The sequence below is a fragment of the Quercus lobata genome, chromosome 2 (genome assembly GCF_001633185.2).
Source record: "Quercus lobata isolate SW786 chromosome 2, ValleyOak3.0 Primary Assembly, whole genome shotgun sequence".
Taxonomy (NCBI): Eukaryota; Viridiplantae; Streptophyta; class Magnoliopsida; order Fagales; family Fagaceae; genus Quercus; species Quercus lobata.
In genome coordinates, this window is record NC_044905.1 from 1,229,415 (window position 1) to 1,255,128 (window position 25,714).

The window sequence follows — 25,714 nt, forward strand, 5'->3', positions numbered from 1 at the left end:
AATGAAAATCCATCACATCAACAATTGTAAAAATTGTTATGTGCCAAACAATACTTCAAAATTTTACTACTTGAGTATTGTCTATATATAAATTTTTTCCTAAATGATAAAGGAGGAGACTATGAAGTTTATTAAGATGAGTTTGGTTGCTTGCATGAAGTTTATTAATGTTGTGTTAATAATTTCATAAAAAAAATATTGTGTTAATTTGGTATAAATTTAAGTTGAGAATTGATAATTTTTTAAAGTTACCAAAAAGTATAGATGAACGGTTGACTTATATTGTATTTGTAGGGGTTTGAAAATCTCAATATACCTCAATTCCCTCAATTAATGAAGTCCTAAAATCTCAACTAAAATTTAGGAATACATCTTGCACTAATTACAATTGGAACAAAGTTAAAAATTTGTGTTAGATTTCACTTACTATAAGTGGTCACATTGGTCGTTTTCTTCCCAATAAACTTAGACTTTTATAGGGTTTCTAAAACTAGTTCTCATGGGATGAAGATTATCTAGACTTTGTAAGGTAACTAACCATGTAGTTTCTAAAATCTCACTATCCATATGAAACTAGCAAGTTGTATTTTGCCATATCATCCAAAATTTAAATAAATATAGAAACAATGATAGTCAATATTTGCTTAAATGTTGATAATATGACAAAATTAATCTTATTGACTTCAAAATGAATGGATAATATTTGAGGAGCTCCATTGTAGAATTATCCTAATAGCTCTAAAAAATCTTTATAATTTCCTATGACCTATTGAACACTAGGATCTAAATTCTCAATAATTCAAAAAACCAAGCCTAGCGTTAACCTAAATCAATCTTTTAACTTGTGAGTTGTGACATAAAAATTGCATTCAGGGGCGTAGTCAGGAATTTTTACATGGGGGGGCCGATTCGAACCATGAAGGTTGAAATTGACGACGACGAGCATCATCGTTGTATGGATAGTCTATATTTTTAGGTTGATATTGACCTACTTTGAGATAAACTTGTCGGATTTCATCTTGTTTGTTGATAGGGAATTCACATATTTGTTTACGTGATCCTGAATCACGATCTTCTCTTCAGATTGAATTCTTGAATATTTGGAGGGGTCAGGGTGTTCATCAGGCATCGAAGTATCAACATTTGTTTCTACAGCCATAAGTGTCCTAATTTCTAAATTGCTAACATCTTTTTTCTTAAAGAATGCATCAATTGTTTTTCGTTTGCTCATAATTCTTTTAGCTTTAAGAATATGACTCAAAATTAACCTGAAAAGAAGTTTAAAAAATAAAATTTTAATTAGAAATTTTTACTTAGTTATATGGATGTTATTCATACTCAAGAAAAAACAAAAGTTCCACTATAATTTAAACAAACAACCCATTTTTAATATGACTTTAATTAATAATAACCCCTCAAACAAAAACAAAAATTAAACACACAAGGATTGATACATAACATAAACCAAACAATTTAACAATACCCACGGTCACATCCACAGCCACATGATATCTAACTAATCAAAAATAGGTAATAAATCAAAACAATTTTACCTTAGAAACTTTGTCTTCACAAAGTGCAAAGATAGGTCACCCGTGTGGCAATGCTTACTGCTTCTACCTGATTGCCTCCAACTTTAGATCTTCCCTTCAAGACCCATCACAAACAATCTCCCCATGCCTTCAATCATGTATTTCTCTAAAAATCTATGAAAATATAAAGAGCATGTGAATATTTAGGTGTAGATAGTTGAGAAAATAAAAAAAAAGACACTAAAAAGAGATGAATGTCTAATATTTAAGAAAGAGAAGAAAACTCACCAGAGTCCAAGTTCCAAAACTAAAGCTGATGAAGAAAGAAAAAATTGGTCAGGATTTTTTTTTTTTTTTTTTTTTTCCCGGACTATGAGTACAGAGGATGGGAGTTTTGGGGGCTGGTAGGTAGGCAATGGTACCAATGCAAATGAAAGTGTATCAAAGAAGACAAAACAAAAGAATAAGAAGTAAAGAAAGGGATTCCATGGGTCAATGGGTGGATTTTTTGAGATGAAGAGAAAGTGAAGTTTTGTTTTTAGTGTTTAGATTTGAGCAGGCCAGCTTGTTTTATTTGGAGTACATAAGGTGATAAGGCCTAAAACTAAAGCTGGGTTTGGGAGAATAGTTGAGAATTGGGCATGAGGGCCGGCTGTCCAATATTGGGGGGGCCCAATTTTTTTTTCTACCTACTCTAATAGAAAAAAAAATAAAAAATTTTGCAAGGGCCAGGGCCCCCCCAAGCCACTACGTGGCTCTGCCCCTAATTGCATTTATGAATCCATACCATCTCAATTAATATATGTTTATTATGACTTAAAATTTGGAGTATTATACCACCACACACCCTTAGTGTGGTGGTTACTTCACAAGTATAAGTGCTTGTAAGGTATGAGGGGCAAGAGTCAGGATTCAAGTTTTCAGGAGGGAGTTTCATGCACATATACACTTAAGCCTGTTTGGATTGAGAGGGGATGGAAGGGAGTTGAGTAAAGTTGACTGAAAATATGCTAATTTTGGGCCAAAATATACTCTACTTCCCCTCAATCCAAATGGACTATTAGATTAGACTATAGTATAATTTCTATCTTGTATTTAAAAAAAAATTGGAATATTATTAGGGATGATACGATTTTCATAACATAAACCTCATAACCTAATAGGTTAACTTTTAGACATTAGGCAAAAAAAGAAGAAAAGAAAGAGTGATTATATATTATATTATTGGTGCGACCTCAATTAAATTTATCATCATGACACTTTGTAAGTGTTTATAATAAAATTGATAATATATTCAACTCTTTCCTAAAATGACATTCTTATCTAAACAAATCAAATTCTAAAAGCAACTTGTTTAGGTCCAATATAATAGCCAACAATCTTATAACTCAGTAACATAGCTTAGTCTCCTTTATTAGCACAACTAAAGTTCGAATCTTAATTTCGTCATTACCATAACTATCCAATGACTCAAAAAAAAAAAAAAAAAAAAACCTATATAATGATTGAGGTTTAAATAAGTTATACTATAAAAAACTTTACCACAAGTAAGTGGAATACCTAATAAGGTAGTAAAAAACTTTAAACTTATTTCCTTATACATTTTGTGGGAGGACTTTCGTCTCAGCCCCCAATCAAGTATTGTCCTCTCAATGTCTTAGTCCTCAAGGAAATGGCATTGAGTTTTAGTCCTCAAGGATTCGTTCAATCCCATATCGAGAAGAGACGCCTCCCACTCATGTCTTATAAGGTTTTGGCCTAAGGATGAGTGTACAATGGCCTAAGGATGAGTGTACATGTGTAGTAGTGGTACACTCATCCTTAGGCCGAAGCCTTATGAGGCATGAGTGGAAGACGTCTCTCCCTGATGTGGGATTGAATAAACACCATTTCCAAAGATGACAATACCTGATTGAAGGTTGAGACAAAAGCCTTATAAGGCATGAGTGGAAGGCGTCTCTCCCCGATGTGAGATTGAATAAAAGCTATTTCCAAAGAAGACAATACCTGATTGAAGGTTGAGACAAAAGTCTAAAGATAACTCTAATGGATTTATCCATTCAACTACAAATAAAAATGCACATCAACATATTTAAAATCTTTATCACATTAATCAAACGGCAAAGATTAAGTGTAGTTGATAAGAAGCAATGTGACTTAGTCGTACACTAGAATTAATGTTTTGGTGCCTTGACTTTAGCATAATTATATATATTATATAGTTTTTTTTTTTTATAAGAATATTATATAGTTTTTTAATACTATAATAATAATCCAATATAAACATTGTTATTTAATTTTTTTTTAATAAAAAGATATATATATTTTGGGAGAAGAGAAGAAGATATACACAACAGTGTATTGGAGGGAATGGGTGAGCGGTTAATTTAAGTCTTTCAAGTTGTGTTTGTAGTAGTAGTAGCTTGACGAAGAAGAAGAAGAGAAGTGCGCAGGTTAAGCGAATCTCCTTTGTTCTTATTGTGCGCACGTTAAGACCCAGTTTAAAAAAAAAAAAAAAATTAGCGAAAACAATAAGGCTTTAGAGGGATAGAGAGATTGAGATTGTTATTGATGATCGATGTCGAAAATGAAGCATCTACTGAGAAAGCTTCACATCGGTGGTGGTGGAATCAATGACCATCACAGACTCGCCTCGTCCGAGTCGACTCGTCCTTCTCCGAATTTGAGTCCCACTCCGAGTCAAAGCCCGAGCGCTTCCGAGTCTTCCTCCTCCGCGCACGGCGGCGGAATGGGGAGAATTGGTGCCGTTGAGTCTTCGTCGTCGTCGGTAGGTGATCGGACGGTTACCGATGGTGGTGGTGTTGTTGCTGCTGAGGTGGATTTCAATCTGTTGGAGGAGGAGTTTCAGGTACAGTTAGCCCTAGCTATTAGCGCTTCCGATCCCGATTCGCGTGAGGATCCCGAGACCGCTCAGATCGACGCCGCGAAGCGGATTAGTCTCGGTGGCTCCGCTTCTATTTCCGATAATCAGGCCCTCGTTAAGTTTCTCTCGCCTCGATATTGGGTACGGTACCTATCAATTGCGAATCTTTATCGTTCTTTTTTGCAAATTGTGTGTGAATTTGAGCGAATTAGGTTTTTTTCTTCAAATTTCGTTTTTGTTTGGATCTATTTGTGTTTAAGATTGAATCGTCATTTCCCTAATTGTACCAAACTATGTGTATGTTATATTATAGGCATTTTTGTCAAAATTGCGTTTTAGGTTTTATTGCTTTGGTGGTGCATTGGTTTTGGAATTTCATATAGGGTTGGTGAATTGAGGATCTATTTGTGTATGATTAGCTGGTGTTGGATTGTGATTCCAAAACATTGAAGAGTGATGGCGAGGCGTGGTATTCTTTGATTGGAAAATCTCATTGGCATAGCGATTTTTTCATGTTGTGTGGGTTTCTGAGTCTTGATTCTAATGCACTGCATAGGAATTGGTGGATATTGTTGTTTTGCATTGATAATTTACTTTATTTTGCATATGTTAATTGAAGTTGTAGGTTAATTCCGCGTTGCCTCATGTTTCGTATTCGGGAAAAGATTGGTTATGGTAACCAAAGCTTTTTTCTCAATGGGCTCGTTGTTTGCTTTTTTCTAAACTTTGGTCGCTGAGAAGTTGAGGTTGAGTTTCGCATTGATGTGGCTTCTTCGTTATAAATTCGCTTGCCTTTTGCACCTATTTCAGTGGAGTTCTTGCCTTATAGGAACTTGGATTGTGAAAATCTTAGTCAAATATCAATGTCTTGTCTTGACCTTCCCATGTGATTGGATGGTTCATTTTCAATATTGTTTTTTGATAAGCAGGGAGAGGTTTTACTAAATTTTTATATCTATTGCATTGCAGAGCTATAATGTTGTCAATTATCATGAAAAAGTGATGGATGGATTTTATGATGTATATGGCATTACCTCAAATTTGGACACACAAGGGACGATGCCATTGTTGGTGGATCTTCAAGCAATAAACATTTCAGATAATGTTGACTATGAAGTTATTTTAGTAAACCGCTTGGTTGATCTTGAACTTCAAAAGCTTGAGAAGACAGCATATGCCATATCCCTGGAGTGTCAAGTTTCTAAACATGGTCTGATTTTAAGTGGCCTAATTCAGAAAATTGCTGATCTTGTTGTTGATAGAATGGGTGGTCCAGTTGGCAATGCTGATCAAATGTTGAGAAGGTGGAACATGAGAAGTTATGAGTTGCGGAATTCTCTTAACACTATTATTCTTCCCCTCGGACATCTTGATATTGGACTTTCCCGCCACAGGGCCTTGCTATTTAAGGTTAAACATCATGGACTTGCCTTTTATTTTTTTAATGAATTCATGGACTTACCTTATATTTACTGAATTATGAATAAAATATTTGCACCTGTTAACTAACCTTAGGCTCTTGATTGCTTAATTTTTATCAAAATTTCCCTCTTCTTTTATTTGGAAAATGCTCCCTGTTTTGTTACTATTTGTTTTTTTTAAGATTATAGAATGTGTGTCATCTTCTGGGAAAGAATATTGGCAAGAAGTTATTTATTTGATGCTTGTGGTGCCAGGTACTAGCTGATAGGATTAATCTTCCATGTATGCTGGTAAAAGGAAGCTACTACACTGGCACTGATGATGGAGCTGTGAACTTCATCAAAATTGATGATGGAAGGTGATAACCTCCAGTCATGATGTTTCAATTCTTCAAATATAAAATTTTCTGAGGATTAAGATAAAGTTTTTTTTTTGATGTGGGCACTTTAAATTGGTATCACATATGTTATGCATGTTTTGTTTTTTGTTATTTATTTATTTATTTTTTGTTATAGTAGTTAAACCCATAACGCTGTGTCAAACATGAACAAGAGTGACTGCATAAGGTGCAGGTAAAATATTTAGGGTGGTTTTGGGGGGGTTGTAACTGGGACAAGGGATGAAGCCCATTTTCATTGGGGTGGGGGTGGCAGAGGGCTTACTGGCGTGTGACTGCTACTCCCTATTTTGTACCCAATTGTGCTTTCAAAACAGGAAAAAAAAAGGGTAAATGAAGCAGCACATGCATCCCTATACAAGCTAGCATCTAGATTTTGGATAGTAGCTGCACGCCTTTTAGGATGGTCCCTTCAAAATTACTTTTGACATTACTTCTTTGATACATGCTGCTGCTGTTTCTCATACAGTACAAAGCACCAATAAATATTTCTGGCAAATTTACATTCATCTACCAGTTGTATATTTTTACTGCAGTGATTCGGGTTCAGATTTTTGACTCTTCTTAAGTTGTTCGATTTGAACTCTTGATTTCAAAAGGTGTATGCTCTATGTTTTCCATTTTGCTCCTACCAATTCAGGCATATATGCTGCCTAACTAAAGAAAATACAACAAGCTTTAAGATGTTAGGGAACAATTTGTCAGTATGTAATTAATTTTCTGATTCAATGCAGTGAATATATTATTGATCTCATGGGTGCTCCTGGCGCCCTAATTCCTGCTGAAGTACCGAGCAGTCATCTTCCAAATCCAGGCTTTGCTGTAAGGAGCTTTGCAGATGTCATAGGAACACCCAAAGATATATGTTCGATGAATGATGAAGGAATTAGAACACTAGCTGTACCGCCTGATCTTGATAGTGTTTTCAAAGATGGCAGTTCAAAGCCAGATGAAGCTTCTGTTGTAGGCTTCCAAACAAAAGAAAACCAAAGTGAGGGATTTGAACACCAGTGTGAGAAGCTTCTTCCATCACCGCATAAATCATGTGAAAGCTTATCTGGAAAATATGGAAAAGCATCGTGCGCACAGAAAAAGAAAGTTAAGGATGTCTCAAAGTATGTAATCAGTGCAGCAAAGAACCCAGAATTTGCACAGAAACTACGTGCTGTTCTGTTAGAGAGTGGTGCATCTCCTCCACCAGATTTGTTTTTGGACATAAATTCACATGATCTGGGTGAGCAGAAAGTGCTTGAACATATTGATATGGCAATTGGTAAAAATGTAGATAATAATCCTTATAAGGTTTTGTCAAGCCATGAGCTGGAGCCTTTGAACAATGTTAATTGTGATGGGAAACAAAAACTGTCTGCAGAGAGGTTAGCCAATCAAAATAAAGAATTGGAGACAAATACCATTCTATCCTACTCTGAATTTACATCTGAGGGATATGTGCTTGTTGGTACTGGAACTAATGAAAAATTCCAGACCGATGCTACAGGTGTAAATATGGTTACTCCCAATCCGTTTCAAATGGATGCAAGAGCTTTGAATGAGGAACGCATTCTTGAATCATTTTTGGACACTGCAGCCCCATTCAGTGACAATACTGATAAACGCTGCTTTCAGGATAAGATTGGAGGATTTTCTAATGACATTGATTTGGGAAATGAATCTGCTGCGAAATTAATTGAAAAGGCCAACAGTGGTACCCGTGTTGATGCTCATAGTGAGGGTATTAACCCAGTGCTCAGGGGGGTTCCAGTATGGGATTTTCCATGGGAGGATATACGAAATGGTGAACGAATTGGTATTGGTAAGATTTTATTCCATCTGAATTATTCAGTTTAATAGAGAAGAAAAAAAGTTGAATTGGTTATTTAGATGATGAATTATCATGGTAGACCTGGAGTTTTGGAATAATAAAAAAATATCATGTTTTCTCACTTTTTCCATGAAGACATGTTACTGTTACGTGTGTGTGTGTGTTTCCTCCATTTTCATTAGTAGTGAAGTTGGCTGAATATCTTGATTCTTTTTCTCCTGAATAATTACAACTTGGCCTTTGACAAATTCATGAATCTTTTTGGACACTGCAGCTGAATCTTGCAAAAGACAACGTAACATTGCACCATCGAGTGATGAGAAACAGTGTTTTCAGGATAATATTGGAGGATTATTTAATGGCATTGAATCAGGTGAAGAATCTGCAATAGAAATGGCCAGCAGTTGTCTTCGCATTGCGTGTAGCGAGGGTATTAATCCAGTGCTCAGGGAAGTTGCAGAATGGGAAATTCCATGGGAGGATCTACGGATTGGTGAACGAATTGGTATTGGTAAGATTTTCTTTATCTTAATTTGTTCTATTTCATAGAAGGAAAAAGACAGTGAATTGTTAATTTAGACAATGTATTATCATGTTAGACATTACATTTTGGAAGAAGCCTTGAGGGCATTTATGTGTAGGTTTATATATGATCTTTTTCATTTTAGTTGGTACTGATGTTGACCTAATGTCTTTATTCTTTAGCTGATTTTTTTCCCTGAATAATTAAAATGCATCCTTTTACAAACTTTTTGGTTAGAGTACCAATTTTAGGATACTTCTCTCTCTCTCTCTATTGCGCACTTGTTAGGATTTGAACCAAAGACCTACCCAACCAGTTGAGCCAAACCACCATTGCGATAAAAGGACATAATTGTTTCTGTTTAAAGCTAGTCTCGGATTAATGATACCAAACTCAACTTTATGCAATATGTGAAGGGCAGTCCACATGGGAATGTTGGATGTAATCAAAACCAGTGGCTGAGAAGGTGTTGCTTCTGCTTTAAGATCTTCTCTGGCTGCTTATTGCTCTCTTGGTCAAAACAATTAACTACTTTTGAACTCTCCAAGTGAAAGTTCAAATCCTAGTCCTAGACAAATATTGATACATGTGTATGCTTTAAACAAACTACGACTAAAATGGTGGAAGTGCCATGTTACCTATAAGTTAGTTTTACATCAATTATTTATCCAAAAGTTAGTGTTACATTAATTGCTTTAGATCTCTCACAGATCTGGTTGTATTTCTAATAGATCTCTCATCTCTCTCTCTCTCTCTCTCTCTCTCTCTCTCTCTCTCTCTCCCCTTGAACCCTTGAACCCTTGACCACACCCCCAATTTTTGGAGGGCTAGGAAGTGCGATTTGAGTTAGAGCTCATTGGAAAACTAAACAACTGGATGATAATCATATTATCAACCTTGTAGAGTAGGGAAGATATCTCATAGTTCTATGATAATTATATATATATATATATTTTTTTTTTTTGAGAAGTACTATGATAATTATATTGTTACAAGAATTATGTATTAAAAAATGGTACCAACTTCTAGTTGGTTTAGTCCATTGTTTCCTCTAAAATACTTTCATATTTTTTGCAACCTTGCTTATTATTAGCTTATCTCAAATTTGGGCCTGTAATAAGTTAGCCAGGCCAAGTTAAGCTTGAGCTTGATGACATTAAGCCAAGCTTGAGTCTGCTTATTGATGCTCAATTTGAACTAAAGTCGAGCCTGTGTGTCCATTGTTTAAGCCACTTGAGGACAGTGGAGAAAATGGGAATAGAGGTAATGGGGGAAATCGATGTTGAGAGGTCCCTAGAGCAATTGAAATCCTTATTGCTTTGTTCCTTGTTCAAGTGGTATTGGGCTTGGAACTTCACTCATTGTATTTCTATTTCCATATTTGAGTTTCATAGTTCTCTTAGCTTGTCTGTCTGATTCCTTGTAACTTATAAGTTTCTTTGTGTTCATCATCGTGAGCTTGAAGTAACTCTCTTTTCAATAAAACTTCATGAATCGCTTGTTAAAAAAACAATTAGCTTTAACATTTATAATCAACAAAAGAAGGAAATGAGTTTGGAAAGATGTATGGATTATTGCTACCAATCCTTTGGCCTTCTTGTGCTTCCTGCATCAGCATGTTAAACTTGTCAATGTTTTGCTATCTATTTTTATATTATCCGTTCAGGAGCACTAACCTGTACTTCTGTTTGATAATACTCCCACATGATGTGTTTTGCAGGTTCATATGGTGAGGTTTATCGTGCAGATTGGAATGGCACTGTGAGTTGTACTTTTAACACAGTGACTATCCATCTATTTTTTTTGTTCGCGGTTACCTTTAGGACTTATAAAAATGCATAAAATGTATTCTTTCTAAACAAGTTTTGATGACCACAAAGTGGTAAAATTAGCAACAATTGTATGAGTGCTTTTGAACTTTTTATGACTAACATTAGTAGTTTCTTTTTTTCACCAATCAGAGGATCGTCAGATTCAATGTTTCATACGTTAATTCGATAGTGGTAAACAATGCAGCAATTCTATCAAAATCTTCTGATTGCTTCAACAGCTTTGTGAAAGAAATAATTTCAATAGTTTTTTTCTTTTTGAAATTAAAACTCATTATGTCAACCAAAAAAAAAAAAAAAAAACTCCTATTCTGTCAATTGGTCATAAGGACTTTTTAGGGTGACCCTGGAATATGAATTTGACTGATCCATTTTAACCATTTTAAGACATTTTATTTGTTCTACTTGACATTATATGAAATGTTTTTTCAGGAAGTTGCTGTCAAGAAGTTTCTAGACCAAGATTTCTCTGGTGATTCATTGGTTCAGTTTAAAAGTGAAGTAAGTGGAATATATTTAACTTACATTATATATTGTTGTTTTACTATAAGCCAAATATCTATTAGAATTAATTTTCTTTTTATTACTGAAGACAATTCCTCTTGGTTGCCTCATGCAGGTTGAAATCATGTTAAGACTGAGACATCCTAATGTTGTCCTTTTCATGGGAGCAGTTACTCGCTCCCCACATTTCTCAATACTGACAGAGTTTCTTCCCAGGTTAATTCTTTTCTGTACTCCATTTGTTATATTGGTGTTAATTAGTATCATATTTTTAGTTGATCTACCTGCATATCCAATTTACCATGTTTACTTGACTTCTGTAAAATTCCTTGAGGGTGTTATTCTTTTCTTTTGTGTCCTCGTTGAGAGTGTTATTTGTGTCATTTTTAGAGTTTATCTGTCTTTATTTTAAGTGGCAAGAAGTATATCATCGTAGAGATTTTTTAGGTCATGTAATTGTAAGTTTCTACCAAGAAACTATGTAACAAAACAAGGAATTTTGTTGTACTATATTGTCTTGTCCCTCAAGCTCTCTTGGTATGCAGGGGGAGTTTGTATAGATTACTGCATCGTCCCAATCCTCCAATTGATGAAAAGAGGCGAATGCGGATGGCTCTCGATGTGGTATAAGTTGGATTGTCTCTCTTTCTGGTGTATTTGGTTTACTTCATTTTTCTTGAGCAAACTGCCTGATTTTTTGCAGGCCAAGGGAATGAATTACTTGCACACAAGCCATCCTCCCATCGTGCATCGAGATCTTAAGTCTCCAAATCTTCTTGTTGATAAAAATTGGGTTGTTAAGGTCTGCTCAATCCAAGTTCTGGCACTTAAGAGCTTTTCCCTGATTGTATTTGCTGTTACTTTTATTAAATAGAAGAACTGCCATATAGTTTGGTGAGAGCCATCAATTGAATCTTCTCCAATTTTTGGTTTCTGTCTGCAGGTTTGTGATTTTGGTTTGTCACGCACAAAGCACCACACGTTTCTGTCTTCTCAGTCTACCGCTGGAACGGTAATAATTAAGTGTGAATAACCAAACAGATTCTATGTTGATGTCCCATTTGTGGCCCTTTTTTTCATCATTTTACCTTGTTGCTTAATAAAAATATGTGTTGATAAAAGCTGCTATGATACTGCAGCCTGAATGGATGGCACCCGAAGTTCTAAGGAATGAACGTGCCAATGAGAAGTAAGTTAATATGCTTGTGCTTGTAATCTGCCTAATTGCTGTAGCCGGGCAGGTCCATTTTGGAAAATTTTCAATGCCATAGATGTCTGGCATAATCAGGTTTTCTTGTTTGCAGGTGTGATGTATATAGCTTTGGTATCATATTGTGGGAGTTATCTACTTTACGTATCCCTTGGAAGGGGTTGAACCCAATGCAGGTTGTTGGAGCTGTTGGATTCCAGAATAGGCGTCTTGAAATTCCAGAAGAGGTTGATCCAGTAGTAGCACAGATAATATGTGATTGCTGGCAAACGTAAGATTTAGACTTTGTTATCCTTATTGACAATTGGGACTGCACTTATTATGGTTATTAGGCAATTATATAAAATCAATTTAGATGTCCATCCTAATGAAATATTGAAGAGAAATTCTAAAATCCATGTAACATTTTTTATTTTTCATCAATTATGCATAGTATGGACTCAAAATACAGAAGTGACAATATATATACATATATATATATATATATATGTAAGTATGGTCATGAAACTACTCATTTGTGGCGGAGGGTCATAGCCATGAAATATGGGGAAGCGACAGGGGGGTAGAGTACTAGAGTCTGTAGAAGGGCTTATGGTTGTGGTTTATGGCAAAGTATTAGTGAAGGTTGGGAAAACTTTTCTAAGCATTTGTCCTTTGTTGTGGGGGATGGTTCCTGTATTCTTTTTTGGCATGATAAGTGGACTGGAGACAATTCTCTTAAAACTCTTTATCCACAGTTATTTGTGTGTGTATCCAATAAGGAAGCTTGTATTTCGGAAGTGTTAAGTCCTCCATTTGGAGATAATGATAGAGTTTCGAGTTTGAGATTTTATAGGGAAGTTAATGATTGGGAATTAGCGGCTTCCTACTCCCTTCTTCATTTCATTAAAACTCGGATTCCTAGGGGTGGAGGTTGTGATAGACTTTGTTGGCGTCTCAATGGCAGTGGGAAGTTTGATGTTCAGTCTTTCTATCATAAGATTCGAAATGAACCTCTTTCTACTTTCCCTTGGAAGGGCATTGGGAAAGTAAAGGTTCCAAAAAGGGTGGCATTCTTTATGTGGACTGCAGCTCATGGTCAAATTCTAACTTTGGATAACTTTATGCTCCGTGATCGTACTTTGGTGAATCGTTGTTGTAATGAGGAATCTGTGGATCACTAGCTGATTTTTTGTCCGGTAGTTCATTCTTTGTGGACGGATATGCTTTGGTTATTTGGGATTGATTAGGTTATGCCAGGTTTTGTTGTAGACTTATTTTTTGGTTGGTATCATTGGCTTGGGAAACATAATTTTGACATTTGGAATTTGGTTCTGGATTGTTTAAAGTGGACTATTTGGACTGAATGAAATTGGTGTTCTTTTGAGGATACTGGAAAATCTTTGGCTCAGTTGCTAGATGTATGCCATCAGACCCTTTATGATGGGTCTCGGTGTTAGGGTATCTCGGATTGCTCTACACTTACGGATTTTCTTTTATCTCTTAGAATAGTTTTGTGTCAAGTCTGTTTGTTTTTTTATTTCTGTTCCCCTTTGTTCACTACTGTGAACCTTGTGTATTTTTCATGCTTTTCCTTTTTCAATAATATTTTTTCTTACCTATCAAAAAAAAAAAAGTTTTTAAAAAGATTAAATTATGATATTAAACCCCATAATCTTGAGACATAAGGTCAATTAAAAAATTTATACCATGTTCTTGTTATAGTAAATAGCAATTATTAATTCAAGAATACATAGATGTGCTTTGTGATGGAATACTGGGTTGCAGTGATATCCTGCTTATCAACTTTAATCCATTTAAGTATGTTTACTTTTTTGCAGGGACCCAGATCTACGGCCCTCTTTCTCACAGCTTATGTCCAGTCTTCGCCATCTTCAACGTCTAGTTGTACCTACAAATCGATTGACACAGTGACCAGATCAACACCATTGTAATAATAGTTGTTCTCCGGCTCAAAGAGCTGGAGGAGCTGAGGTTTTTTTTTCTTTTTATGCAAAGAAACTTGAGAGAATGCTGGATTGGGAAGTGTTAGGTTCATTCAAAGTGGGAGCTCAGCACAACCCATTCAGAACAATTTGGTGGTCCTCCTAACCGAACAGCTGCAAAAGTGCAGTGGAGGATACCAATGAAGTTAGTTGTGTAAGTAGGTAGAATCATTCTAAATGTAAGAATGTCCCAGGAGGGAAAAAAAGAAAAATGGGGGGAGGGGGTTGAGAAAGAAAGGAAAAAAAGAAAAAAAGAACAAAAAAAAAATAATTTTATCAAGTTCTTTATCTGTGGAGATCATGTTTGGTGAATTGTATACATTTGATCTCTGCAGTATATTGTGAAAAAGAAAGATCAAAATAGGAAAAGAAATTATTTGCATAAGATGTGTTATTATAAAGCTTGATTTTTGGAATGAAAAAAGACCATCTCATAAGTTACACGTGGTAGATAAAAAAAAGTTATTTATAGTAACTATGACTGCTGCTAACCTCAATCTGGATGAAAACCTCACTTTGCTGCTTGCGATAATTCAGGGACAAATAATTTTGTTTTTCCACTATTTGAGGTGGTTCTAATAATCAAGTGTTGTTAGACCGCCTGAATGATTAGTTGTACCCTTTATTTTTGAGGTAGTCTTTTGATACCATACTCACATTAGGGTAATTAAAAGAAAATTTTGTTTTCGGATGAGTTAAAGTGTCGGTTAAAAGACTTGAACTCAGACATTAGATCATATGAACCTAAAAATTATAGATTAACTCAATGGGTAACTTAGTTGTTCCTACATACTACACATAGATATTTTCTCTTTAAAAGTTCTTGTCAAATTTTGGGCCACTACTTGGGTATATTGTCCTCTCTTCGATCACTCAATTATTACTTACATCCTTGGTATATTCCTATACCTCATTGCAGCACTTGATTCTCATCTTCAATCACACTATTAATCAGTCCAGAAAGTCATAACACATCAAGTAAAATAGACCTGACCTGACATGACACCCTTCCACTAATAAATAAATAAATACTAATACAATCTAAATTAGATAGTAAAAGAAGTAATTATAAATAATAAACAAAAAAAAATCTTTATTACTATTATTTTTTTGGTGAAATAACTAAAAAGGATCTTTATTTGGATAGAGCTAGTGTCCAACAATATTTAGCAAACAGAAAAAGTTATCCAAAGAAATGGCCACCCAATTAACCCTCTTCTTTCCCTCCAAACCCAACAAATATCCACCCATCTTCCCAATTCCAAAAACCAAACTCTACCACCATCATCGTTACCATTACAACTACAAAACCCAAATTCCCAAAATATTCTTTTCCTCATCATCCTTCAGAAATGGAAGCAATACTCCACAACCAGAAACAGAGTGCCCTGTTCCACTAGAACAGCAACCCATAAATGAGTACCAAAACCTCTCCACCTCCTTCCCATTCTCATGGGCCTCAGGTGACATTGCTCAATACAGCTCCAGGTTGTTCATCACAGGCACTTCTTTTGCTCTCTTTATTGGCCTCCCTGTGGCCTGGCTTGGCACTGTGGGTCCAGATTCTGAGCCATTGAAGAGGGTTTTATGTGCTTTTTCAAGTGGGGTTTTTGTGGTGACTCTCGCCGTTTTGAGAATGTATCTGGGTTGGGCTTATGTGGGCAATCGATTGCTTAGTGCCACTATTGAATGTATATATATATATAAATGCTCTGTTTTCTATGTTATCTAACTTCACTTGGTTGGTTGCTGTGAAAGTTGAGGAAAGCAAACAACTTGAATATCTGATTTTTTTTCCTTCTCAAAATCTAAATTACTATTTTTAGTTAGACTAATATAGTTAACTATATGACGAAAACTAGAATTCATCCAAACTTAAAAAGGGTATAATTTGGATTTTAAGTTTGACCCTTTTTTCTAATCTATGTTCTCTTGGTTTTTAAGAATTCTAACTTCTTCAACTAAGAAAGTTGTGTGAGGCATGGTTTTTAGTTTCTCTTACTTCATTTTCTTAGCAACCAACCAGAGCTTAACACTTGTGTGGAGGTTTAGGTGATTGATGGAGTAGTTTTTTCCCTCTCTTTTTTGCAGATGAAGAGACAGGATGGTATGATGGTCAGGTACATGAATTCTATTTTGTTTTGTCTTTAATTCAATATAGTTTGTGCTTCCCTACCTTATTTTTCATTTCTAAGGAATGTGAAGAATATTTTGGAAAGCTGAATTTTCAAATGTCTTTCTTTGTATCATTTTTTTTCTTCCAAATGGAACTACATTACCTGAAGTAAGTTGGATAATAATTGCATATGTTGTTGCTTGCGTGGAGATCAACGAAAATTTGAATGTTTCGTAAAATTTTAGTATCTTACTTTCTCTTGACCTTTTCTACCAACCTTAAGAAAATGATCTTGCTCATGAGACACTACTAACTAATAAGGATTATATGTAAACGTTTAATACATGAGGTGACAGTCCCTTGACTTCTCACTCAAGGGAATTGCAATAAAATTTGATATCTGTTTGGCATTTGGGCAGTATGGAATTCAGAAAATTATGGAGACAAGGTTGTGATGTTGTTGTAAGCTTATTGGTAGCCACAGAATTTATGAAGAAATTTGGTATTGTGTGGAAAATTTTCAAGAATGAATATTTAGTAAAAGATAAAAGCAATGGTTTCTAAGTATCAATTTTCATTTCAAACTGTTAATTATATACCAAGGATTTGGTGGATGGCTTTTGTTAACAATGTTTTTATAGTTCATAAAGAAAATCTTTTTTTGTTCAGTAGTTCATAATGCAAATCTAGTGCATATTTCCTGTGTCATTTGTTTTTTATATGATTCATTGATTCCTACATTTTTTTACATTCTCTTATGTTTCCTAGCACTACAGATGAAAATTCTTTTTTTAAAGTTCAGTTTATAGTTTTACATTATTGAAGCCTGAATTGAATTTCTTCAACAGGTATGGGTTAAAACTGCTGAAGTTTTGGCACGTGACAGGCTCCTTGGTTCATTTTCTGTAAGTTAGTTATATTTTACAGACTTGGTTTAATTATAATGATCTTTGACTGTTTGATGCTGGAGGCTCTTGTTTATTATGAATCAAGGAACATAAATGATTTTTTTAAGGATGCTTTGCTATTAACTTCAAGGAAAGATGACTTATGGCAGAATTTCAATGTAAATTTCAAGGAAAGAAATGAAAGTGACCATTTGTATTGTCATTCAACCTTCAAAATGGCCTATGAGCGCTCTGGCATATAGCTATTAATATTTGCTTTCTCAGGAGTTGTAGAAGTTTTTGAACTAAAAGCTAAACTTGTTTTTGTGTTCTCTAAACCTCCTGGTTGATACTTAGACAGCAGGATCCTTGTTTAAAAAAGGAATCTTGGCAGTGCTTTATGGCATGTAATATTGTCATCTAAGTCATGCAGAATTGTTCTCACAAGTAAAAGCCGTTAACAAGAGTTATGGTGACATAGTTTCTATATAGACTATGTATCCCCCTTTTGCCTACTCTTCAGCTAATTAGGCAGCACAGAGAAAATGGGAGAGTTTTCTATGGCTTCAAGAGTTTTTGGAAGTCGGAAAAATGTGCTTTCATGTCCAAATGTATGGTTCATTGATTTGCCTTTCCAATTCATGCCATTTCATAACTACTCATGGTGATACAAAATGTCTTTAATAGTCAACGTCAGGACATTGAACTATGAACTACAGACTTGCAAGTGTTGAATGTCCTTTTTCCCCCCTCTTGGAGGTGCTTCCTTTTGCACTTGTTAGAATTGTTATTGGGAGACTGAGAGTGATAGATAAGTAAGAAAATTAATGTAGACCTATGTCCACAATAGAAAGCTCTTAATGTCTACAACTTTGTTAATTGTTTATCACATTTACCATATATAGTACGTGTTGGTATCCTTGATTGAGACTAAAATCAAGGACAATTAAGGATATCCTAGGTAAACTATAGGCTCTATACATATGGACACTATTGTAAAGCTTATTGTATAGAAAATATGTATACAGCATCTCTCTCTCTCTCTCATATTATGACTTTTAATAGGCTTAGTTTGGTAACCATAAAACTATAGTAACCCATGATATTACAAAAAATATTTATAGTAATATCCTAATATAACAATAAACTTCATCTTTGGGTAAATTCAAACTCATGTGGGTGCTATATCTTCTACAACAGGTCAAACCTGTGCTGAGCAGATTAAAGTTCACTCTTGTGAGTCTTGCTGCATCACTGTTTGTATGTGTTCTTCTCCTCATTAACATTGATGGTGGCCAAAAGGTAGAAGCCAGTGGTAGAGTAATACCTGGTGTTTACAATGATGAGTCTGCAAGATCATTTGAGCCAGACGCATTTTGCGGTGAACCTGGTCTTCCATAATTCATGAAGCAGCTTTCAGTTCTATAGTAATGTATCTTATTCAGTGTAAAGGCAGAATCATGTCATTATTTTCCTACCGTACAGTTTTTCATATGGATTTTTTTTTTTTTTTTTTTTGGATATAGTTAGAAATATATACTTTCATATGCTGCTGACCTTGCTGCTCAAACTCCTCTTTCACTAAACCCCTAAGCACTTCGTGCACGGGGGTACCATATCACCTACAAGGGCAGGTGGTATCAAGTGTAACATTTTAAGAGAGCCTAATGTGTAATTTTAAGAACTTTATCATTTGAATTCACATAGCTTGAATGCATCCTCTTGTAAATGTGGTTTACATTATTATCACTTTGACGTGGTTGAGATTATTTACATGTAATCTGAAATATAACTATTCATGTATTTGAGGTTTAAAATGTGTAAGTAGTGAAACTCATGATACACGTTTATGATCTCTCTTTGGAAAAAGTAAGAGTAAAGTCTCATTTCAGACAAAGCTTTTAAAAAAATAAGCGAAGAAAGGTTGATAAACCAAAAAGGATAGATTGATAGAATAATATTTGTTAGTACAAAGGTTTTTTGTACATAATGATAATCTATCTTCAGCATTCTTGTCAAATTACAATGTTATATGCTTCAATTTGATCTCTTAAAATGAAGTATAAATGATAGGAGAGATGGGCCAAAGAGAGTAGGATCTGCGTTGCTTGGCACCAAACCAAGGCCTGCTCTACTAGGTACCACATCAAGATCTTTTTAGCTCAGCATGCTAGTTATATTGCTTAGATCCACCACATCTGGGGCCTAGGCCACTATTTGAAAGTTTCAGATATTTAGACCCCATTAGCCACATGGGCAAGAGGCAAATAATGCCCACATGTTAAATGTGGATTGAGCCGATAATGAACCACTTGCACGTGATTACGAACCATTAATAATCATTCATTAATGTGATCCACCTATAGAGACGATTCATAGAAAATAAAAGAGGCAATAATCTTAAAAATGGATAATCCCAAAAGAAAAAGTTAATATTTCTTGAGTGAATAATTATTTTACTAAAAAAAGAGAGAAATCTAACTTAAGCGGTAGAATAACAATGGTTAAACATAACACTGTTGTTCTAAACCTTCACCTTTTCAGTTTTGCATGTCTTCAAGAATTTGAACTTGCAATCAACTAAATCATCCATACATATGATTTTTGTACACAATTTTAACATAATAATTAGATATATTACTTCAGTTCTTAATTTGACTCGATAATAAGAAACTAGAATATCCGATTCCAAACAATATATCCAAATTAGAAACTAGAATATTCGATTCCAAACAGTATATTCAAATTAAAAGGACATGAGTTCATAAATAATTAAGTTATTATCAAGTTATGATTCAACTCACGTAAAGTAACACTTGTATTTTTTTTTTTTTAATCTATATCATAAAATAGAATACAAATTTCTTGTCACACTATTCTACTTTATTATCTACCAAATTTCAGTATGTTATTTGTCTTATTTGGGAACTTATTTATCATTTAAGCATTAGTAACTCAACAAAAGAGAAACTATTAGCCCATCTTATAGATTCTGCCTCGTTGGCCTCGTGTCTATCTTGTGAAGAAGTTGTTGTTGAAGTTGAAGGTGATTCGCAGGGATGCATCCAAGTCATTCATAACAAGAAGCTAGATGTTCACTGGAGAGTTAAAAGTGTTTTAGAAGAATCCATTGCTCTTGCAAAGTTTGTTCCCATTTCCTCCTTTTGCTGGATTCCGAGAATAGGATTGTCCACTCTTTAGCAAAATGGTCCCTCAATACTAGATTTGTAGGTTCTTTTGACTTATGTAATGGAGGCTTAGTTCTCCTTTGTGCTGTTCTCCTGTTTTTGTCTTTTCGAATCAAATTTTTAGTTCGTCAAAAAAAAGAAAAAGAAGAAGAAAAAAGAAAAACTATCAGCCATGCTCAAGCTGATAAGATCGATGTGACTGTTAGAAAAAGAAGTAAAGGTAAAAAAAGGGCAAATTAAAAAGCTAGCATACATACATGATACATGCATCTGCATTGCACTTTACCTGACGTCACCACTCACCTCAGACTTCACACGGTTTTGCAAACAGTTAGCTAGACTGACATCAAAGACTTCATGAGCAGCTCATGGTTTACCTTCACAATTTTCCCGTGGTTTAGATGATCTGATACCCATAATCTAAGTTTTCATTAAATACACATTTTCGTAGGTGTAAAATTTGTAATTAATGAACTCATGTTAGGATGTCTTAATTAGGAAGTACTCATTTTTGGATGTTATACCCGTCATATTATGTTATAATTTTTCAAAAATTACTCGTTGCATCGTAGTGTACTTGTACGTGTATCTTTGTCCGTGCTTCTTAGGTCTTAAGTCACATTTCAGTCAAAACATACAAGTTAGGATGTTTTAAGAATAATATTTGTTACTTTGAAGTTTTTGTACACACAATCTATTATTTATCTTCAACATTCTTGTCGAATTACAAGGTTAATGTTTCAATTTAATATCTCAAAAATAACTAAAAATGAATGATAGAGATATGTCGAGGAGAGTCGTTTTCGTTCTACTCGACACCAAACCAATGTGTTCTATAGTCTATTCTTGGCACCAAATCTTGAAGATCTATTATGCTTAGCTTATTAGGCACATTGCTTAGGTCCACAATCCACTATAGGTGGAGGCAAAGGCAATGAACCACACGAGAGTTTCAAATATTAAGACCACCAATCATGACAAATTATTAGGTAATTTCGAAGTAGTACTTGGAGCTGTCACATGAAGCCTTATGTGAGAGCCTAGAGCACGGCTCCAGAACTACTTAATAATTTCCCACCAACCACATAAATAACAAGCAAATAATACGCACGTGTTAGACTTTGATCAAATCTTCAACACACAACATCCAAACTACTTGACTGTGGTTACAGTTCATTAATGATATTCTATTGATGTTACTTCACATAAGGAAACAGCATGAAGAAAGTCATAGGCATGACCAACTTAAAAATGGATGAACCCAAATGAAAAAGGTAATTAAGCACTTCTTGAGTGATCAATTATTCTATTAAAAAAATAGATAAATCCAACTTGAGCATCAGAATACCAGTGGTTAGACACGACACCAATGTTCTAGACCTTCACCTTTTCATAATTTTTACACACATAAATGTAAGTTCACTTGTTATAAGAAACTAAAATATCCAACTCTAAATAGTAATTCCAATTGAAAAGCATTTCGGTATAAAAATACTTAAGTCATTATCAAGTTATGATTCAACATAAAGACTAATGTCGTTAAAAGAATAAAAATCATAAGTCATATTTCTGATTTTTTTTTTTCTGATTTTTTTATCTATAAAATATATATATATATATATATATATATATGTGAACATTGAATTTATAGAGAAGTGCTACGTTCACAATATTTTCACAAAAAAATATTTTTTTTTGAGAAAAAAAGTAGTTAGTTATTATTGGTTATAATTTGAATTTATCACTAAAATTATTTTTTTGCCCCACCAATAACAACATGTAATAATTTGTTACTTAAAATTTATTGTGAAAATATTGTAGACATAACATTTTTTGAATTTATATTCAAAATCAAGACATTAGTATACTTTTATGACCAGTTTGTTTAGATACTGCTTATTACTGGAAACTGAAAACACTATAGTAAAATAATTTTTAAATATATAAATAATACTGTGAGACCTAATTTTAAAGAAAAAATTGTTGAATGAAGGTACTTGTGAGTCCCATAAATAATACACGGGACCCACAAAAAAATGCTTTCTTTTTTTATACCAAAACGCTTGTGTTGAGAAATGCGAAAACGCGCTTCTCAAATGGAGACTAAAATAAGATCATATGATTGTCAAGAAAAGAAAAAAATAAAAAAACAAGAAAAGAGGCGGCAAGTTAACAGCATACAATGTATATGGTACACAATGCAATGGACTTTACCTCAAAATTCACATGGTTTTCTTTTCTCAACCAACGAGGAGTAACAGTTTTTTTTTTTTTTTTTTGAGAAATTGAGGAGTAACAGTTAGACATCAAAGTTGGTTCCGGAAGACGGCAACAGAGCCTGTGGTCAATCTAAACAATGAATAAACATTAAATATAGTGGACCCACCAATGAATCGAAATTAAGGAATGGTTCATGCACCTTTCCCTTCTTTTCCTCTGCTCCTTTGGTTTCCAGAACAAGAAATAATTACTATTCCCACCAATTAACTATATTTTTTTATTATTTAAAACAAAGATTTCTTTCATTTTTTTTTTCTTCTCTTTTTTGTCATCATAAATCATTCTTCTTCCAGTACAATGAACAACTACAACATCAACAAAAGCACAGGCTTTTTTTCTTCTTCTCCTCACCTTTTTATTTATCAATTGGACCCTTTTTCAGATTCAGCTTCAGCTTCAGTCTCTGCATCAATATTGTCGTCAGGTACAGTATCTGTGCTTACCCTTTTAAGCTTTTAATGATTTGAATGCGTTATGTATAGGTTTGGATCTTGTTCTTCTTCAATGTGTTTTGGATTTTTGTGAAGTAACCCATCTGGGTTTCATGGAATAATTGAAAGTCAGAAGCTTTATGTACGGTTTGTCTAAACCATTTTTTTTTTTTTTTTTTTTTTTTTTCTGGTGGTAGTTTGTCTTTTTGAAAACTGAGTTTTTTCTCCTTAATTGTTAGTTACTGATATGTTTTTGGAATCTTCAGATATTGCCTAGGATCATAGAATAAAAACTTCTTTCTTGATTCGATTTGTGGCAATTTCATTAAGAAATTAAAGCCTATCATAGAGTTTCTGCGAACTATGCAGACCAGTGTTTCGTGTTTTTGCAAATGGAAAACCTTAGTGTAAGGACAACTATGTATGGTAATATTGCCAAAGAGCAAATTCCATAGTTCTAAATCAGAAGTGAATGAAGGAGAGGGTGTTATAATAGGACAGGTGCTTTGTATTGATAGACTTAAGTCTGGATTTTTCTGATCTTTATTTATATTTTTGGACGTCTTCAGATGGTAGTCCATTGATTATTATTTCATTATTATTATTATTATTTACGCTCATTGTATTCATGACTAATACTATTCTTTCCAAACTTTGACTACATCTGAAAGAGAACCTAATCCGATTGAACAGTAAAATACACAGCATGCCATCTTTTTCTCTTTTGATGGATAAAAATTACTTTATTACTGAAAAAAAAAAAAAAAAAAGAAGAAGAAAAGAAAAGAAAGAAAGAAGAGGAACCTATGAGTAACTTAGGTTATAAAAATTCTGTTTTATTTTCTAATTGTGTCAGTGTCAAAAAATAGAAGTGGGTCAACTGAGGATGTATGGCATTGTCATCAAAATGGGTAGGGAATATTAGAGTAGAAGGCAATTTATTTAGCATATAGGACACTTTCAGTAGTTAGAATGGGATTTGGGGGGTGCAGCGTTATGATGAAACATTCTATTTATCAGAGGCTTAGTGAGCCTAATAAAGGGATGCTTTTTCATTTTTTGTTTACTTTGATGATCACATTAGTATTTTGTTTGTCACTGCACCTTCAGACAGTTTCAGTTAGCACAATATATCCTTTTTTTTAACCATATACTTTACAGTTCTTATTGTATATTCTTTTCCCCCATCTCCCCTTTCCTAAGAATGCCTATAATGTTGTGTTTATTGTAGAATAGTTCTTATCATATCGGTGAAAGGGTAACTGATTTGCTAGGTTTGCTTATTGCATTTGGGACAAATAGTGTGCCTGAGGGTGTCATTTGACATATTGATGTTTCTGTGTGAGAAATTGAACAAACCTATATGCCATTCAGAAGACTTCCTAAAATGGAGTTAACAGTAGCTTATGATGCTGAACACGCAAGTTCTACACCGAGGATTCAGCACGAGTTCTGGCCATTGGATGAAATTGATCCAAAGAATGCAAGGTTTCCATGTTGTTTAGTTTGGACTCCACTCCCAGTAGTGTCATGGTTGGCACCCTTCATTGGGCATGTTGGCATTTGCAGGGAGGATGGTGCTATTTTAGATTTTGCAGGATCCAACTTTGTAAATGTTGATGATTTTTCATTTGGTGCTGTAGCCAGATATCTCCAGCTTGATAGAGAGCAGGTACTCTCTCTCTCCCTCTTGAACCCATCCAGACACACTTTGTTGTCAATTTGATCATCAATACTTGACAAAGCAATTTAGTGGGAAAATATGAACATTTGAAATAAGAGTTAAACTGAATATTTTTTTAATTCTCTCTCTCTCTCTCTCCCCCCTGATATTGGCCAGCCTTTATTTTTGTAACAAAATTGAAAATGCCCGTTAGAATTATGAGTTTTTCACTTATTTCTTCTCTTATCATTTTATGTGAAGGGTTCGTGTTGAATAATTAGAGCTACCAACCGGTTCTGTTGACAATTTTGTGGAAGCTGAATTTTAATGAATTGTTGCTTTCCCCCAAACCTAGTACAGTCCATTGACAGTTTTGTTGTTAAATTGGAATGTTAATGCAGTGTTGCTTTCCACCAACCGTAGCTGGGCACACATGCAAGTTCGGCTACAGGCATACTGAGTATGGGACATCACTCACCTGGGATGATGCAATACGGACTAGTATGCGTTACTTTGAGAATAAATCCTACAACCTCTTCACATGCAACTGCCACTCATTTGTTGCCAACTGTTTTAATCGGCTCTGTTACGGTGGATCAATGAGTTGGAATATGGTAAATGTGGCCGCTCTTATACTATTTAAGGGGCATTGGGTTGATAGCATGTCAATCCTTAGATCATTCCTCCCTTTTGTAGTGGTGCTCTGCCTTGGTATTGTCATGGTCGGGTGGCCATTCTTGATTGGGCTGTTTTCCTTCTCTCTTCTCCTCCTTGGTTGGTTTTTGATTGGTACTTATTGTGCCAAAAACTTGATAGAGTGCTAGGTCCTTTGTCTTTGATGTTGAGAAGTTTTTAATGGAAGAAAACAGATAATGTTGTATGGGTATTCCTTCTATAAGTGGTGTTTATAAATAGCTAATATGGAGCTGCTGCAGTTTTTCTGGGGAGACCTTTGTTATCAAAAGTTGTCCACCTAGAATCAAGAAGCGGATTAAAACTGTAGATTATTGACTAAATAATGGAAATTAAATCTTCTCTCTC

At 34.5% G+C, this 25,714-nt stretch overlaps 3 protein-coding genes across 9 annotated transcripts; all 3 read left to right on the forward strand.

The window, feature by feature from the left end:
• The first annotated feature begins 3,867 nt into the window (after positions 1–3,867).
• On the forward strand, positions 3,868–14,463 carry LOC115970890 (serine/threonine-protein kinase EDR1). 4 transcript variants are annotated; one of them, XM_031090512.1, is made up of 15 exons: positions 3,869–4,557; positions 5,386–5,826; positions 6,093–6,196; positions 6,970–8,048; positions 8,332–8,568; positions 10,301–10,341; positions 10,542–10,583; positions 10,842–10,910; positions 11,029–11,129; positions 11,459–11,537; positions 11,617–11,715; positions 11,857–11,925; positions 12,053–12,102; positions 12,218–12,394; positions 13,944–14,463. In XM_031090512.1, exons 1-15 carry the CDS (start codon positions 4,111–4,113, stop codon positions 14,035–14,037), a joined length of 3,129 nt encoding a protein of 1,042 aa, XP_030946372.1. In that variant the 5' UTR covers positions 3,869–4,110; the 3' UTR covers positions 14,038–14,463. The 4 variants fall into 4 exon arrangements, with proteins under 4 accessions (XP_030946385.1, XP_030946393.1, XP_030946372.1 ...); XM_031090525.1 differs by lacking the exon at positions 8,332–8,568 and having other exon boundaries at positions 3,868–4,557; XM_031090518.1 differs by lacking the exon at positions 10,542–10,583.
• A 795-nt stretch (positions 14,464–15,258) lies between these two features.
• Positions 15,259–18,840, forward strand: LOC115970925 (uncharacterized protein ycf36). Its single transcript, XM_031090554.1, has 4 exons — positions 15,259–15,799; positions 16,200–16,228; positions 17,073–17,129; positions 18,312–18,840. The coding sequence occupies exons 1-4, from the start codon at positions 15,304–15,306 to the stop codon at positions 18,510–18,512; spliced, it is 783 nt and encodes a 260-aa protein (XP_030946414.1). The 5' UTR covers positions 15,259–15,303; the 3' UTR covers positions 18,513–18,840.
• A 3,803-nt stretch (positions 18,841–22,643) lies between these two features.
• On the forward strand, positions 22,644–25,714 carry LOC115970973 (protein REVERSION-TO-ETHYLENE SENSITIVITY1). 4 transcript variants are annotated; one of them, XM_031090638.1, is made up of 3 exons: positions 22,644–23,003; positions 24,385–24,682; positions 25,075–25,714. In XM_031090638.1, the coding sequence occupies exons 2-3, from the start codon at positions 24,398–24,400 to the stop codon at positions 25,495–25,497; spliced, it is 708 nt and encodes a 235-aa protein (XP_030946498.1). In that variant the 5' UTR covers positions 22,644–23,003; positions 24,385–24,397; the 3' UTR covers positions 25,498–25,714. The 4 variants fall into 4 exon arrangements, with proteins under 4 accessions (XP_030946498.1, XP_030946506.1, XP_030946480.1 ...); XM_031090646.1 differs by having other exon boundaries at positions 24,388–24,682; XM_031090620.1 differs by having other exon boundaries at positions 22,645–23,003; positions 24,285–24,682.

Coding starts and splice junctions, on each gene's coding strand:
- LOC115970890 (XM_031090512.1), top strand. CDS start 4,111: ATGTCGAAAATGAAGCATCTACTGAGAAAGCTTCACATCGGTGGTGGT. Junction 10,911..11,028: donor TGGTTCAGTTTAAAAGTGAA/GTAAGTGGAATA, acceptor TGCCTCATGCAG/GTTGAAATCATGTTAAGACT. Junction 12,395..13,943: donor ATATGTGATTGCTGGCAAAC/GTAAGATTTAGA, acceptor ACTTTTTTGCAG/GGACCCAGATCTACGGCCCT.
- LOC115970925 (XM_031090554.1), top strand. CDS start 15,304: ATGGCCACCCAATTAACCCTCTTCTTTCCCTCCAAACCCAACAAATAT. Junction 16,229..17,072: donor CAGGATGGTATGATGGTCAG/GTACATGAATTC, acceptor TTTCTTCAACAG/GTATGGGTTAAAACTGCTGA. Junction 17,130..18,311: donor GGCTCCTTGGTTCATTTTCT/GTAAGTTAGTTA, acceptor CTTCTACAACAG/GTCAAACCTGTGCTGAGCAG.
- LOC115970973 (XM_031090620.1), top strand. CDS start 24,374: ATGCCATTCAGAAGACTTCCTAAAATGGAGTTAACAGTAGCTTATGAT. Junction 24,683..25,074: donor TCCAGCTTGATAGAGAGCAG/GTACTCTCTCTC, acceptor ATGTTAATGCAG/TGTTGCTTTCCACCAACCGT.